Source organism: Sus scrofa, chromosome 1, assembly GCF_000003025.6.
Source record: "Sus scrofa isolate TJ Tabasco breed Duroc chromosome 1, Sscrofa11.1, whole genome shotgun sequence".
NCBI classification, from domain to species: domain Eukaryota; kingdom Metazoa; phylum Chordata; class Mammalia; order Artiodactyla; family Suidae; genus Sus; species Sus scrofa.
The window spans coordinates 145,791,288-145,808,711 of NC_010443.5; the positions used below are offsets into that span (position 1 = coordinate 145,791,288).

Here is a 17,424-nt window from a genome sequence, read left to right on the forward strand (position 1 = left end):
CCTGGAGGGTATCCCTCAGGGCACCATTCTGTGGGACTGGTGAAGGGCCCAGACCCTGGCATGATTTCTCTACATCAGTGTCCACTCTCGGGCCCCAAAGCCGGGTGCGTGGGTGTGGTGGAGAGGAGCTGAGACCATGAGAGCAGACCAAGCCTGGGCCAGTAGGTCTCCCCATGCAAAGCTAGGCACTTGGCACAGATACACCCCACAGACGAGCTGTGGCCCTACCCTCTTCTAAAGGATGTTTCCCAACCCCTCCCACCTATCCTGTCTAAAAGCCCAAGCCACACCCTTGCCTCCTCTGCACCCTCGGCCAGCTGCGTGGAGACCCCCACTTCCGTGCGCCATACCCCTGATTCACTGCCACCTGCTCAGAAACCCACAAGATCCTCCGCATGGGGCGGAGTCCAGGGAGGGCAGATGGGGCTTGGTGTCCCATGTGCACAAGGCCAGGTCTCGGAAAAGTGTCCGTGCCAGTCAGAGGACCCCTGCCTGCCCAGCACAACCTCAGAGAGGACCGTGCTGGACCATGACCATGAGAGTAGAGGCCAGCCCAGTGGCCATGACTGTCCCAAGCATATGCCTGCAAACAGTGACTTCAGGATGGGGCAGGAGAGAGGGTGGGAGATGGGGTGGGGGGGAAGAGGCACCCTTCCCTCCCAGTTAGGGTCGGCTGGTCAGTCTTTCACCACAGACAGCCTCCTCCACCCCCAACAGAAAGGCGTGTCTGGGCACACACGTCACAGGCCCACCATAGGCCTGGGGGACAAGCTTCTCTGTGCAGGCGCGGGGGCAGAGGCAGTCTTTGGAAATGTTAAACTGCTTCATTGAAGGAAATGATAAGGTTCTCTTTTTCTCATTCCCTTTATTTTTTAAAAGCAACTAGGTGTAAGCATCCCTTCAGGATCTGCCCATCCCTGAGGGTGTCCCCTGGGCTGGAAGCAGCCTGAGGCCATGAGACTACCCCCCACCATGCTTCAGTCTCTTTCTGTCAGTCCAGGGGGTGGTAAGGTCCTAGGCGGCCTCCGAGCTCACTTCTCTAAGCCAGAGGCTGTGTCCCAGTAGCTATGTGACTGCCCACACTCGCTCTGGCACAAACTGCAGCCCCACCTCCACCCCAAGCATGCGGCCCACGGAGGAAGCCTGTACAGCAGCCGCAACAGCTCGCGGAGGGGTGGACTTACCTGCCCGTGCAGCAATCAGGTGGGTGGGTCTGTCGGGGTCATCGGGGTCCAGCACGAGCTGGGTAAGGATCCTGGCTCCGAGTGCTGTGGCGTGGTAGTGTTCCCGCGTCTTCTCAATCGGGAAGTTCGTGGGGTGCAGCCCACTGAAGATGATGGCCACGTCTGCCAGCACCCTGCTCCGGAGCTCTGGGACAATCTTCCGGATGTCAGGAGCCTCCTGGGTTTCACCGCAGAGGAAGCGGTCGTACTTGGCGTAGTAGTCGGAGTGCACGCGGGCGAGGATCTCCTCCAGGTGGACAAGGTGGTCGTCGTCATCAGCGTCTTCCTCCTCCCCCTCCTCCTCCTCCTCCGCACTCTGGTCCAGGGACTCGCCTGCTGTGACGCCAGACTGCTCGCTGTTCTGGGACTCGGTCTCTGCCTCCTTCCTGTCAGCACTGCCGCCCCCCAGCCCGCAGAGCCCATCCCGGCCGCCCTCCTCCTGCACGTCCAACTGGACTCCGGGCATGGGCTCCCCACAGTGCTTCACCCCTAAAGGCCTCTCTATGGCCGAGCCAGTGTCCCGAGGCTTCCTCCGGGTCCTCTTATCCCCACTCTCCCCATCAGAGGCGCCGGGGGAGGGCTGGCCCTCAGAATCGCTGCTGCTGCTCCCGCTGTCACCCTGCACATCCAGGTCTAGGTCAGGGCCTGCTGGACCCCGCCCGGGCCTCTTCTCCGGCAGTGTCCGCCCCCGCTGCTGGGCACATGCTGAGGACCCCCGGCTGGTGGGCCGAGAGCCCCTCTCCTCCTCCTGCCCGGACCAGGGCCAGGCCCCCCGTGGGGCAGTGCCCCCGTTGAGCTCCCTCGCCGACTTTCCGAGGCCATTGCTCTGCTCGACCCCAGATGCCTGCCTGCCTTCCTCAGGGTCCTTGACGGATGCAGGCTGTTCTGTGACATCGGCACCTTTAGAAAAAAGATTTACTACACATGTGTACACAAGAAAAGGTTACCCTTACTTACTAGTTAACAGGACCCTTCCTGATGAAGTAAACAGACCACCTCCCATGGCTGCCGCCGCCGCCACTATACTCTGCACTGGGCAGCAATACCCGCTGTGAGGCCAGAGCCAGGACTTTAAGTCTGCAGGCCTTATCCAGGCCCAGCAAATGCAGGACACTCTTAGTCCCTGGGCTGGGCTCATCTAGGCACAATGGCACATGTGCGGGACCTTTTTAGTCCCTAGGCTCTGGGTGGCTGCTCAAGCCAGGCGGTCTAGCTCTGTCCCGAGGCTGCCCTTAGGTCTCACCCCTCCTGCCTTCACCTCTAGTTCTACTTCAGCGACTGCAGCAGCAAGCGCATGGCTCGAAACTTCACAATGAATCTTGAATTTACAGCAGCCACAACAGAGACAAGAGACAGAAGCCAATGTTCTATCTGCCGGCCGGGGAGGCCACCCACCTCTCTTTCTCGCTTGAGGTTCCCGGGGCCCAGATGGAGCATTGATGTCGCCTATGCCCTGGAAATACACGTATTTCTTCACAGTTATCAGGTTGGGGGCAAACTTCCAGACATCTTCTCGGTCATCGATAATGCAAACCATTGAGTCTCCACAAGGGAACAGATTTCTGGAAGTAAAAGCATATCAGAACTACTAGTACAATGGACAAAAAATCGTCATCAATCAGAAGTCAAGATCATCTTTTATCTGTAATCAGTAGATAGCAGGTTAAGCAGACACAGGTACAGGCTGCACTGAAGGGCTTTTGTTTAGCTCCCACACAAACTCTGTTTCCAGAAGTAACACTGAGACAGTTATGCTTCTTTCCACTGTGTGACACCCCTCAAAGAGCAGGAATCAGTACACTTTCTTTAAAGGGCCAGTGAGTGGAGTTTCTGTTGTGTTTGGCGGTATCTCTGCAGCAGCGGGATGTAGGTTCGATCTTGGGCCAGGCACGGTGGGTTAAAGGATCTAGTGTTGCCACAGCTGCGGCACAGGTTGCAACTGCAGCTCAGATCTGATCCCTGGCCTGGAAACTCCATGGGGCAGCCAAAAGGAAGGAAGGAAGGGAGGAAACCCTGGCCTGGGAACCCCATGGGGCAGCCAAAAGGAAGGAAGGAAGGAAGGAAGGAAGGGAGGAAAGGAGGGAGGGAGGAAGGAAGGAAGGGAGGGAGGGAGAAAGAAAAAATGGCCAGAGATTGAGGATTTTCGTGTTTAGGGGCCACGGAGAGCCCTCGTCCAGAGAAGCTGGCTACACCCAGTGGGCCTGGCCATGTCCCAACAACTTTATTTACAAGCACACAGGTGAGAACATTCAGTTACAGGCACAAAGGCAAGACCTTACTCAGATCTTAGCTGTCTGAAATAAACCACCATTTCGTACCTGAGTCAAGTCCAAAATCGGTCTATTATTTCCAAAAGCTATTAGGAGGTATGGGGTGAGCAGAAACGCTAATGAGGGTCCAAAAAGCCACCTAACAGGTGCAGGTGAGCTCCGTGGTCTTTCAGGTTGATTTCTGCCTACAATCCTGAGGTTCCGACAGGCAGGTGTGAAGATTCAAAATGCAGAAGGATGGGTGCTTCTTGCCTGGCTCCCTGAATCTAGAATCAAACCTGGGAGAAACGCCCACTGTCCTTCGGGGTCTCAAACTGCTGAAAGAGGCTACAACTAAGTGTTCATGGGTCCAAAACTACTATCACTTTGTATGAGTCTGTTTCCCAGAGGTGACCCCCTAAGAGGCAGCTACAATGATTTCACAGCTGCCTGCCCCATCTGCACCAGCCCAGTGCCCACAGCCTCACCACGCTCATCGGGGGTGGCTATCCCCCTGAACAAGTCGTCACACTGCTTCTCCACTTCTCGCCCTTGCCAATCTGCTCTCGGAAACAGGAGGGGCCTGTTTCTGCAACAAGTCCTTGCAGGGTCCTATTTTCCCTGCAGGTGTGCATAGCTCTCAGTCTCGTGGACACCCTACATCTAAAACATGAGACAGCAGTTGAGGGTGGCCAAAAGGCCACTGAGGCCACAGCTGCTGCCATCCAAGTCTTGTTAGGAATCAACACTCATGAGAAAAGTTATATCTGATTTAGGGTCACAATGAGGGGAGCCTACCTTTCTGGGTAGAAATGGGGAAATTTCTTATACAGAGTGAGCAAGAAATTCCCAAGAACATAATACAGCCTCCCAACGGGAGGGAGCACCCTGCTGGAAACCCTGCTGGAAAGCACAGGACGGGGTAGCCCAGGCAGATAGAGGGAAGTGGGAACAGGCAGCGCAGGAGCAGATCGTATCATGACTTAGGAGTTTATAACTTACTACAGATATGACGGCACGCAAGGTCCCACAAAAGTATAACCCCTGAGATGCTGACACCAAGGCCAAAATCCTCTATCAACTCCTGACTCAGCAAAAATGATCGCCCCGCCCCCTGTGGAGGCTCTGGGGGCTCCTCTGCCCAGTCGGCTGCTCCACGCGTCCCCTTCCATTTCACAGCCCCTCCCCCACACCCTTGCTGTCCTGGGCTCCAGTCGGAGTCCCCCAGGAGCCACCAAGGTCTGGATGCTCAGGGAGAGGCAGGGGAAGGGGGCCGGTCATGGGACAACGAGTCCAGACCCGCAGGCCTGAGGCTCAGCGCAGCCCGCACAGCCAGGGACATACCTGAGGTTCCCTGTTTTGGAAAACGGGTCAATACATTCATCCCTCGATAAAATTCGATGAGAAAAGAGCTTCTTCTCAGGATCTAAAAAACCTGTGAAAAGGAAAGAGGATAAGGTCAGATGTCTAAGACGCACTGGCATCTGGCCCCATGTGCAGCAAAGCTGTGACACTGTCCAGGGCAGAGTGCTTCCTCTTGGGTGAGGACGCTGACTCTTGACCCTGGGTGAGAGTGCCCACCCAGGAACCAGCAATCTGCGAGGAGAGAGGGGGAGGAACAAGGCTCAGGTTCCCTGGGCAGCTCAGCGCCCTCACCATGTCCACCCACCATCAGAGAGGGGCTCCGCGTAAAGCGGAGGGGAGGGGAGGGCAGGGTGTCTGGGCACCACCTTCAGCTCACCCCAACAGTGTAAGCTGTGTTTTCTGCAGGCTGCTCACACACAGGGCAGCAGCTTCATAATGTCACGTGAGCCCTCTCCCACCAGAGTCCCCGTCCCCTTCCCACTGGCTTCCATCCAGCACTGCGCCCTCCTGGAGCTCGCCTTGCCTGTGACAGGACCTCTGAAACCACAATCTATGCACCATCCCATCATGTTCTGCTCCAGACTAATGCAGACATGCCGCAGTACACAGTTTGATAAGCCTGCACGCTTCCACACAGTGCTGCATGCCTCACCCTTGGGCCCAGGTGGCCTTCCTGAGGACCCTCTGCAATGAGGAGGCATCGCCACCCCTGGAGCTCAGAGCCTCCCCATCGCCAAGTTGTTACAATCTCATCAACAGAAAACACTCATCCGTAGAAGAAACAATATACTATTTTTTTTTTTAAAACCATACAAAGAACGTAATTTCTATAGAAACCCTAAAATCTCTCAGTGGCTAAACTTAAAACTAATTAGTAGGATTATCAGTCTTTACATTAAACAAAAGCACGTGAAGCTTTTATCAATTCAACCCCAATGAAAATGTTTCTCCCTTAATTATACTGAAAATACATATTCTGTGAAAACAGTAAATTTTTATAATTAGAAGGTGAAAGAAGAAGTTATGGAAGCCGTCATCGTTAGGAACCACTGTTAGGTGCTGGAATGAACACCTGGCCTCTACTGGCATCTGCCAATGATCAGACTGACACAGATGATCAGTTGGCTCCTTCCAGCAACAAATGCCACGACTGTGTGTGGATGCTGGGCTCAAAGCCACGGGCTCTCAGAGGCCTCAGGCCATGGGGCAGCCATCCTACGGGCCCTAAACTTGCTCTTGGTCCTGGTGAGCGAAGCCTCATTGGTCTCAGCGCCCTGCTGGCTGAGATGATACCCCGAGGGCTTCTGCACCCACTTTTCAAGGGACAGTGCCTGCAGTTTCCAAGGGACACCCCTGTCTGGACTTGCTGGATGTGGGAATTCTGTAGCACACAGCAGAGCCTCGGCCAGTCTGCTCCCGAGAACCTCAAGATACAGCTTAACCCACGGGACTTCTTAACCCACGGGGACACCTCCCCAGGGACCTGAGTCCTGCCAAGTGACCACTGGAGAAGGGCACCTGAAGGGCTCCACACACTATTCCCACGCTGGGCACTGCAGTGTGAGTTCTACAAAGGAGCTGGCCAGTCTCCAAAGCCTGTCTCCCGGGTGGCCGCAGAGCAGCCATCGACTGCAGGCAAACAGGCTGGGTTTTACTGATAAAGTGGATTACCTTTAACATGCCGCTTCCATGTTTGTGATGAACATTTCCTACAAAGGCACTAAACCTTCAAGAGGGATTCAAAATCTATTTCCCCGTCAACAAAAGACTGAGGCTGATCTGCCAAAATAATTGAATTTAAAAGTATGGAACCTTGTAGTAACTAACCCTAAGGAGCTGTGACTATGTCACAGTGCAGGTACCAGTGTCCACGGCTGGGTCCTGGTGGGCGGGAGCCCAGCTGTGCCTGTGCAGGGTGAAGCAGGTGTCCTACAGTCCCTCCCCAGCCAGAGGGGAGGCCAGTGAGTCCTGTGCACAAGCATGAGCATGGCCAGCCCAGAACCACAAAGCCCAGCCTGGGACAGCAGGCCCAGGCTGACGCAGCGCGCTGTTCCCCTCCAGGTAAAAGAGCTCCATCTGTGCTGCAAGTGCTTCCCGCAGACAAACACCAGCAACGTGATCCTAGCTATTTTCAAACCAATGAATGGTTTTCTAAAGGACACTTATAAAGAAAGTTTCTACTTTCCCGTCTATCTGTGGTACTGACCAACTTCCAAACTGGCCTGCAGTGTGCAGCTAATGGGAGGGGCAGCAGCTTGTCTGGTGGGCCCAGCAGAGTGGGGAGGTGCCCTCCCAGCAGACATGAGCTGCAGCACGTTCATCTACCGTGCCCAGCCGCCCCTAACCGCCAGCTGGAAGATGAAACTGCATCCAGACAGGCTTTCCTTCACCTTCACGCAAACACCACTGGAAACCAGAAGCAAGCAAGCCCTCTGAGCAGGTGCTCACTTGTGATCGTGTCTCCACAGGGTACCCACCTGCGATCGTGTGTGCATACAGTCGGCTGCCAAAAGTGAAGACGTGCAGCTCGTACAGCTGGGCGATCTTCTCCAGGAACTCCTTGCAGTGAGGGCGCAGGCGGGTGTGCAGCATCGGTTCACCCCGGCCCAGCTGGAAGTGAAATATGCCCTGCAGAGGACAGCTGGTTAGGACAGGGCCCCAAGAGCCTGGAGGGCAGCCTGCGGCCACGGATGGGGTCAACATACAGCCAAGGACACTCGCTTAACACAAATACTTTCCTTTCCCACCTTCTGTGAGGGGGACTTGGCCTTCTCTGCTGTGGCAGCCATGTAATCACCTACAGTGCTACCTGGGACGAGCACAGCAACCACCCAGAGCCACCAGGGAACCACCGGCCTGTGGTCACTGTGTGACTGTGCTAACTGGCGCCTCAGCTGCCTCAGGACCAGGAGCCTTGGGCCTCATTAACTGACAAAGCCAGCACCCCCAGTGAGTGACCCACCGCCTCAGCAGTCTCCAGGGACCCACTGACAGCGTCTTTAAGAAGCAGTGATGGAAGCAAACCACAGCCCCAGCAATGGTCTAGCCCACGGACAGTTTTAGATGCAGCTTCACTAACACAGTGCAAAGCTGAAGATTGTGACCTCAGCCATCTTCAGGGGACAGGCAAAATCAGTAATACTGGTCTGCTCACACATGATTAGCATGCAAATATGTCTACTCTCTTAAGGAAGATTTGGATCCCTTAAATTCTGCTCATCATTAAATTTCTCAGTAATAATAACTAAAAATGGAAAGTAAACGACCTGAGACCCAGTTAATTTTTTACTGATCTTAAATTCATCACACCCATCATGATGGGGCTGTCCTGTTAAAACGTTTGGGAGCATACATTGTATGAACAACCTTGATCGTACCCAACACTTAAAAAGTCCAAAAGCTATAATAGAAACATTTTTAAAAACTGAAGTTTGGGTCTCTGAGGTGAAGGAAGGACTAAATGTAGCTTTCTAGAGTCACCAGCAGGTGTTTGGCAGGTTTGGGGGCCATTGCAAGCGGGTGGCCAGGAGTCGTGGACACCAGATAGGGGTCAGCAGAGGAGCCTGACCAGAGTGTGTATGTGTGTCGGGGGAGGGGGGGGGACAGTGAAGCCCCAGAAGTAGCTGAGTGGCCCGGAGGACACCTTCTAGGACACAAGAGCCAGAAGAGGCATGTTAGAACTCGTTCCAAGTGTTCAATGAAATGATTTAAAACACCCAGCATCAAAGGCAGCCAGGCCCTGGGCAGCCACGGTGGTGGTAGTGGTCTCGGTGGCACACTCGTGCTCTGGCTGAGTGAGCACCGCAGCTGTGACACACAAGACCGCCTGGTAGCGCATGCGAACAGCTGGTGGTGCATGTCCTCCAAGTGTGAAAGCTCCCTCCACCTACAAAGATAACTCATGTCACCAAACACACCGTTTCCTGGGGGACAGGGCTAGACTCCAGCCACTCACTGGTCACTCCTTGTCCCCCACACCCGGAGCGTCAACTCTGGGGGCAGAGTGACCACTGCAGGAGGACACATGTCCCTACCACCTATTCACTGCCTAAAGCCTAGGCAACCAGGTGTTTTCAGATGAGTGTGACAGATCTCTGCTGACGTGTGCTGTTCACTGAGCTGGCCCAGCCAAACCTCCCCTGCCCAGGAGCTGCTCACTTTGTTGGACATCTGCTGGCAGTGCTGCTCCGTCGTGTGGATCAAGGTCTGGTCCAAGTCGACCATGAGCACCAGTTTGCGGTTACGATGCAGTCGCTGCTGGTCTTCCCGTCCCAGCTTTTCAGCCTGCTACAGGTGCAAAGAGAAAAGAAATGACAAAGTAAGCACATCTGGATCCAAAGTAAAATTCAGCCTTATGAGGAACCGGAAAGGAAGCTGGGTGCTGCCTTCCACGCCCATACACCCTCTGCCCAGGGCCACGCCCCAGCTGCCTAGAGTGGCTGTTCCGTCCAAACTGCTTTAAGCCAGCCTGATTTGTGAGTGCCTTTTTTTCTTTTTTTTTTTTAAGGCTGCATCATAGCATACGCAGGTTCCCAAGCTAGTCAACTCTGAGCTGTAGCCTCCGGCCTACGCATGGAAACAGCAACGCCAGATTCAAGCCTCGGCTGCAACCTATGCCACAGCTCAGGGAAACACTGGATCCTTAACCCACTGAGCGAGACCAGGGATTAAACCTGCATCCTCATGGACGCTAGTCAGATTCATTTCTGCTAAGCCATGACAGGAACTCCCTGTGAATGCTTTTTTATTTTTTAATTTTTTCTTTTCATGGTCGCACCCACAGCATATGGACGTTCCTGGGCTAGAGGCTGAATCGGAGCCGCAGCTGCAGGTCTACACCTCAGTCAAGCAACACCAGATCTGAGCCGCATCTGCAACCTATGCTGCAACTTTGGGAACACCGGATCCTTAACCCAATGAGAGGCCAGGGATTGAACCCACATGTTCATGGATACTAGTTGGGTTCTTAACCCATTGAGTCACAATGGGAACTCGTGATGTGAATTTTTAATTAAATGTATAGACCAGTCAAAGGGGGATGAGAAGAAACTGGCTGTGTCTACACAGATTCAGTTGAAGGCTCTGGAGCCACTCAGGGCCAGTGAGGTGCAGATCTAGGATAGCACAGGGAGCCGAGCTGTGGGACAACGCCACCTTGGGCTTCTGCCATGTTACCCTGGGGAGAGAGACACAGGTGGGTCCACAGCTGGCAAAGCACAGATATCCCCACATTGGCCACTGTGGGACGCTGTTCTGGAAAGGAGCCCTGGTCCTACCCTGCATCAGCCAAGGGGACATGAGTGATGGTGAGAGTTACCTTAGAGCTGCGTCATTTTACCACTTCTCATGGTAACTGATACGCACTGACTCCTATTAACCCAACAAGTGGTCCTGACTGGGTCAGACAGGACTTGCAGTCTGTTCCTGAATGGGTTATGATCTCAGCAAAAACAATGAGTGACACCTTCTTCTCATTTTATCCCCAAACTTCCTTGTTTTGCTTTAAACACGCATTTATTTGCATTTGTTTAAATTTCAGTAACTTGGGAAACCAGAATCATGTATCTGGCATTTTGTCTTTCCTGTGAAAAATGGAGTAGCTATCTATCATTTAAAAGCACAAATCTAGGAGTTCCTGTCATGGCTCAGTGGTTAACAAATCCGACTAGGAACTATGAGGTTATGGGTTGGATCCCCGGCCTTGCTCAGTGGGTTAAGGATGTGGCATTGCTGCAAGCTGTGGTGTAGGTTGTAGGCCTGGCTTGGATCCCGTGTTGCTGTGGCTCTGGCACAGGCTGGTGGCTACAGCTCCAATTAGACCCTAGCCTCGGAACCTCCATATGCCACAGGAGCGGCCCAAGAAATGGCAAAAAGACACACAAAAAAAAAAAAAAAAAAAAAAAGCACAATGAAAAATATTTTTACCTACCTACTTACAAAAATGTACAGCTCTGAGACTGCCCTGCAGTGAGGACAAGAGCCCCGTTTGTCCAGGGTGCTGCACCTCGTGCTCTGTCCTGGAGATGAGCACTCACTAGACCCTGGCCAGACAGCAGGCTGCCTCTGACCAACACTGCTGGGTGACTCTGGGATGGCTAAGAAGAAGCCTCTTCTCTTCCTGGACACCTGCGCACACGCTCCTTCAGAGGAGCTCCCAACAGCTCCCGCTGCAGCACCTGGGAGAGCTCCCAGCCCCTGGTGCTGGGGCCTGGGTGCCTCTGCAGTGAGATGGCTTAGGAAAGAAAGAGCAAGAAGGGCAGCCCTCACCCTGCAGGCAGGCAGCATACGCCATAGTGAGCACCGTGCACTGTGCTCATCCAGGACCAGCGCTGAAGGCAGGCCTGGATTTCCTCTGACTGCCCTCCTCAGGGAAGACAGGCTCGCGGACACGCTCACGGCTCTCAGTGCACTTACCTCGGAGCTCACCATCAGCTCCGGGACACTGTGCACCATTGACACAGTGGCTGTGGACAGCGGCACCTGCTGCTTCCCATTCTTGCTCTGCAACCTGCAGAAGGAGAAGAACACTGCTGAGCAAGGTTCCAGAGGGTTTCAATGACACTTTGAGTGATATTCATGGAAAGCTTAGTGCAGAATTTTATTCTGTGGACAGCTGCTGAAATGTCCTCCATTGAAAACAAACAGGAAAACTGGTGAAAAAATTTAAGCAACAGGCACACTCATTATCACAATTCTCTTTGAAAACAGTATGATGGTCACCATGACACGTAGAGGCTCACAAACAAGCAAGTAAAGGAGTTCCCATCATGGCGCAGCAGAAACAAATCCAACTAGGAACCATGAGGTTGCGGGTTTCATCCCTGGCCTCGCTCAGTGGGTTAAGGATCAGGCATTGCTGTGAGCTGTGGTGTAGGTGCAGACGCGGCTCGGATCTGGCATTGCTGTGGCTGTGGTGTAGGCCGGAGGCTACAGCTCTGATTAGACCCCTAGCCTGGGAATCGCCAAATGCCACAGGAGCGGCCCTAAAAAGACAAAACAAAACAAAAAAACAAGCAAGTAAAGAGCAGCCCACACTGCTCCACACGGACAAACGAAGAAACCACTCGCAACAGTGGTAAAGCAGCCCTGGTCTCAAGCTGAGGGCCTGGGGTGGTGAAGACCAGGCTACCTTCAGGGATGGCGGGTCCCAGCAGCAGGGGCCCTAAGGTCTGCTCAGATGGGACAAGGAAGTAAATCTCAGCCACTAGGCATTTCCTACCACACCTGTGAGCAGGAGACAACTCAAGTTGGTTCCAGAACTCAAAGAAACCAGAAAAGAGCACCCCCCAGGGAAGTTGATGGATTTTTGCTGCATGTCAGCAGGTAAATGGAGGGGTCCTCATCCCATCCCATGCCCCCTGCAGCCGCCAGCACTTACTGGGTTAGGTCCTGGCCACACTCAGCACACAAGCCTTTCATGACCACCGGGTGGCTACATCCTTCCAGCCGCACCAGAACCGCTCTGGAAAAGAGATGGGAACAGCCACAGTCAGAACTCAAATCTCCTGGTTTAGCACATTGTTCTAGAAAGAGCATCTGCAGGGCATGAAGACACCGAGACTGCGGCCCTGATTCTCCCGGTGACGCTGGCGGAACTTGAGGGAGGTCACGTCACCCTCCTGGGTTCCCTGCTCTGGCCACAAAATGAAGGGCTCGTTCATCTCTGGGTGCCCCTCACATAAAACAAAACAAAGGACATACAGAACAACTGGGCAAACCCAGGCCATCCTGTCAGAAGAGGAGACTTGAGGACAACGTGAAAATTATCAACATACATTACATACTTACATGCGGTTGTCCTATGTTTCTGACAAATAACTTTCAAAAATGGAAACCATGAATAGAGTAAGGAACAACTTGGTATAATGCCAACAAACAATAAAGGACTGTTATCGCCCATGTATTAGTCCCCGTCTAGAGGAAAGCTAGGATTAATCTAAGTTTTTCTGATAGAACTATTGCCATGTTCCTAGTTTTCCTAAGCACAGAAATGACTATTTTCTCGGTACTTTCACATCCAACTCTGGCTGCCAGGCAGCAGTCTCTGCAGGTGGGCTTTAGATCCAGGTTATGCTCTCCCATGAGCATGGTACAGGCCACTCGAGCACCGGAGGCTCAAGGGTTCCCAGGCCTGGGAGGGTGACCTGGGAGCTGGCCTCCACTATCAGTGCTCCTCCCGAAGGCACAGCTGATGGGGTAAAACTTCCGGGGTAAAGCATCTCAGAAACATCCAGCCCATGTTACGAGGAGGAGACACAGACCTGACAGTTGTCCTTCCAGATCCGCTAGGGATGGGTTCCAGAACCCTGCAGGTACCAGAAGCTGAGGATGCCCAAGTCCCTTAAATACAATGGCCTAGTGTTTGCATTATAACCCACACACACCTTCCTGGACACAATAAGTCATCTCTAGGTTACTTATGATACCTAATACAATGTGAATGCTATGTAAATACCTGCTAGTATACAACAAATTCAAGCTTTGCTTTTCGAAACTTTCTGAGAATTTTCACCCCAGATGCTTCAAAGTTTGGCTGGATCCACAGATGCAGAACCTGAGAATATGGAGGGTTGATTGCATCTTGTGTCAATTATAAGATCATTCAGAGCTGCCCTCCAGGATCAGAGCTGAGCACAACACTACGTATCCCAGCTGACTCCTGCATCTCTGCACAGGAGGCAAACATCCCCCAAAGAGATAGAATGGCCAAGAGAAAGGAAAGGGATCAGAAAGAAGCACAACAGCGACATCATCTTTGGCACCACATGTTTTCTTCTTCAGCTCTGCAGACACCGCTGCCGACAGGGGCAGAAGGCTGCAGGGTGGCTCATGTTCACCCTCATCCACCACACCTTCAAGGGTCTGCCGTGCTGCGAATTCTAGAAACACCATTTCTACCAAAGAGACAGGCCCCAGAATGCCAGGCCAGTCGTGAATTAACTTTCCAGGTTTGCCCATGAATAAAATCATGACATGCAATTTCTAAACAAGTTTTTTCCCCCCAGAATACAGAAGCATCAAAGTCCCCTGAATTTTGTGTACTCATCAGCTTTCAGGTCTGCTGACGGCAAGGGCGGAGGGCACAGGGTGTACTGGAAAGAGCAAACGTTAGGGAGGTTAGGGAGCTGGGCGGCTCTTCAGGCACTAGGCCTGGGCGGGGCGGACTGCCTCTCTCTGTAGCATAGATTAGGAGCCACGGGGCTCTTCTAAGCTCTGAGCATCTGAGTACTGAAGTGTGTTAGGGGAAAACAGAGACTCTCGTGCACCCAGACGGTGACTTCTAAATGTCATTCTCCACTAAAAGCAAGCAGGATTTCTTGGGGGAAATGGCTGATTCCAGGTCTGGGGAGGGGAGAGGAAAAGCCATCTGTACCAGAAAATAGGACCACGCTCTAAGATAAGGGCACCTTGAAAGGCACCAGCTGGCAAATCTAGGATAATTGCAGCATCAGGACATATAACAGTAATGCAATACAATCCACAAGATCCAAGAAAATAAGACCTTCTGAGTCTACACGAAATTAGTTTTCTTACAGCAAAAAGCTGACCAAGAAATGGGGACGGAATGATGGACAGGAAAACATCACCACTGTACAGTTCTGATAAAAACAGCCAACTAAGACCATCATCCAACTCAAAAAGTGCTGGGCCATGCTCCCTGAGCTTTACGATGTTTACAAGAAACAAAGTCTCTCTCATGTGATACTTAATTACCAGAGGAGAAAAAGGAAGGTCTTACCACAGACACCTCCCTAACTGAACGACTGACACAGAACCAACCGGCTGCTTGGGAGACAGGGCTGGTCTCAAAATCTCCCCACCAAGGAGAAGAAAGAGGAGGGAAAGACAGAGGGACTGTTCCAGGTCACAGGAGACCCAGAGCTGACAGCTGAACATACCAGGGTTTCTTTTGCTACAAAGGACATTATGGGCCCATCGGGGAGATCTGCAGGGAAGAAAACAGCCCATGCCAACATCATTCCTGATTCTGATGACTGTACATAGGTAAAAGAATATCTTTATTTTTTAGAAAATCCAAGTATTTAGGAATAAAGTTCTAGCATGCTACAACTTACTCAACTTTACAGAAAAAACAAGGTGTGAAAGAGGAACGAAGGATGAAGCAGATAAGGTAAAGTGTCACCATTTGGCAAATCTGGGTGAAGCTTATACAAGACTTCTTGGTACTATTCTTGTAACTCTTCTCTATGTCTGAAAAATTACGTGCAAAAAGCCAAAAAGAGAACTTAGTTTGTAAGTTCTACAGGGATGGGTGAGTGGAGTGCCTGTGACTGGGAGCACAGCTGGGCTACCAGTGGCATATCCCACTGTCATCCAAGCTGGGAGCAGGGCTAGAAGTCACTTAGAGCCAGAACACAGCCACTTGCAAGAACCTCGGCCAGCCCTGGCCTAGTTACTGAATCTTTGGCTGTAAAACACAAAGTCTAAAGATGGAACTAAAATAAAAATGGACTATCCATTCCCGGTGCCATCACAAATCTACAGTTGCTACTGAAATTTTACAAAGACAGTCTATACAAAACTCCCTTAAAACTGTACATGGTGTGTCCTAGGGTGACTTAACTTGCCGAAACTGTCTTTTCCTAATATATTTCAGAGGCGGGTAGAACCCTGCACATTCGGGCTCCCCATCCTAAGTAAACAGGCTTGAGGGGCTCCCCTCCCCAATCTGCCTCCCCTCTCTCTGAATTTCAACAGTATTTCCAGCCACACTCTGGAGGGATGCAAATCCTTTAAAACAACTTGTCAGCCAGAAGTGCTACATCCTTAAAAAGCAGTAATCACCCACCCCGGCTCCACCCCCCACATACTCAGATGAAAAGCAATGCGGGGCGAACACACATATCAGCTACTGGCAAGGTGGACTCAACTCCATCAGCCCACCTCCCAGGCAGCACAGGAAATGCATCAAGAGAGCATGGAACCAACAGCCACCACAATTCCAAGCGCAGGAAAATCATGAACATCTTTTAAAAGCTACTTCAAAATACAAACATCAAGCAGGTTAAAATTTAGTTCAAGGTCTTCCTGAAGTTCTAAAGAATTTTGTAAATATAAAATGCCAAATGAGTAATATTTAAAATCTATTTATAATATTTAGGGAGTATATCTATCTTTTAAAACATGATGCAAATACTATAAAATTGATCTGTTTTATTTTCTCTAGATTCTCACTCCCATATATAGGCCTTTTATATAAAGTCATTTTCCTGAGACAAATTGACATGGTACACATCACTTGTTATTAACTGAAAATTCACTCAATCCCTGTAACCAGATGTTTGATAGCACAGACTCCACTTTAAAATTAACTTTAAAGAAAACATGAAAATGGAGATAAATCTAATTTAAAGAACACTACAATTTCTTAAAGGCTACCTATCATGTTTTAGGAAGACATGCTTCAAAGCCCATTTGGTTCAAAGGAGTATATTTAAAAGATCTGACAAGATGACAAAAAATCAGAAGTGTAGCAAAAATAAATCACATGTGTACATAGAACCAGGAAATGAAAAGGCCAATGGTTTATTGCTAACCGAACACTGGAAAACAAAACAAATATCCATCTGAAGTACAGACTAAGTATAATGGGTTCAATTAAACAAAGTGACAATTTCTAAAGTTTCAGACATTAAGTGTCTTTAAATGAGTAATCTTTTAAAGAGGACAAATGTCCATGGCCAATGATAAAATGTTTTAACTGAAATAACTGACTAATTCATTAAGATTCTTTTTTTTCCCCCTTTCTTTTTACAGCTGCACCTGTGGCATATGGAAGTTCCCAGGCTAGGGGTGGAATTGGACCTGCAGATTGCTGGCCTACACCACAACCACAGCACTGCCAGATTCAAGTCACATCTGCAATCTATACCACAGTTCAAGGCAATGCCAGATCCTCAACCCACTGAACAAGGCCAGGGACTGAACCTGCATCCTCATGGAGACTACGTTGGGTTCTCAGCCTGCTGACCCACAATGGGAACTCCAAGACTCTACAGATACCAGGATGAAAAAGTAATCCCCTTGCTTCCCAGGTAAGACTTCTGCAGACAATTATTTCACTGTACCAACTGAACTGCATTTAGAATTTTAAAATAGCCTCACTAATTTCAAACACTGAAATGGGGTACTAATCTCAGGTTGCACTCTATTCTAAGGGTTTTTTTTTTTTTTTGCTTTTTAGGACTGCACCCATTGCATATTGAGGTTCCCAGGCTAGGAGTCGAATGGGAGAGCTGCAGCTGCCGGCTTACGCCACAGCCACAGCAATGTGGGATCCAAGCCGCCACATCTTTGACCTATACCACAGCTCAAGGCATCAAGGGACCCTTAAACCATTGATGGAAGCTGGGGATCGAACCTGCAACCTCAAATCTAAGATTTCCTATTTTAAAAGCCAGAGACAATAATGGTGCTTTTATTGGAATGGTTTTCACTTTATTCAGTAATACTTTTGTCCTGCTCCTCAGTTGACTCCCTCCAAACTCTGGCTGAGCTGCACCTTCTCCCTGAAGACAGAATGGCTACTGGACACAGATAAAGCTGGTCAGGTGTCAGTAAAAGAT

General features: G+C 51.0%; 1 protein-coding gene across 4 annotated transcripts in view; it reads right to left on the reverse strand.

Annotated features, from left to right (window-relative positions):
* The window catches only part of CTDP1 (CTD phosphatase subunit 1), a 41,911-nt gene that overhangs the window by 21,525 nt on the left and 2,962 nt on the right, over window positions 1-17,424 (reverse strand). For all 4 annotated transcript variants that reach the window (XR_002345811.1, XM_013993985.2, XM_005660586.3 and 1 more), the window contains exons 2-8: window positions 12,216-12,299; window positions 11,252-11,345; window positions 8,996-9,124; window positions 7,315-7,465; window positions 4,817-4,907; window positions 2,619-2,785; window positions 1,185-2,123 (exon numbers count right to left, since the gene is read on the reverse strand). Coding sequence is in view for 3 of the 4 variants with exons in the window: in XM_013993985.2 (XP_013849439.2) it covers window positions 1,185-2,123; window positions 2,619-2,785; window positions 4,817-4,907; window positions 7,315-7,465; window positions 8,996-9,124; window positions 11,252-11,345; window positions 12,216-12,299 (1,655 nt within the window). In the remaining variant the exon portion in view is untranslated. The remainder of the gene's footprint in view (window positions 1-1,184; window positions 2,124-2,618; window positions 2,786-4,816; window positions 4,908-7,314; window positions 7,466-8,995; window positions 9,125-11,251; window positions 11,346-12,215; window positions 12,300-17,424) is intronic.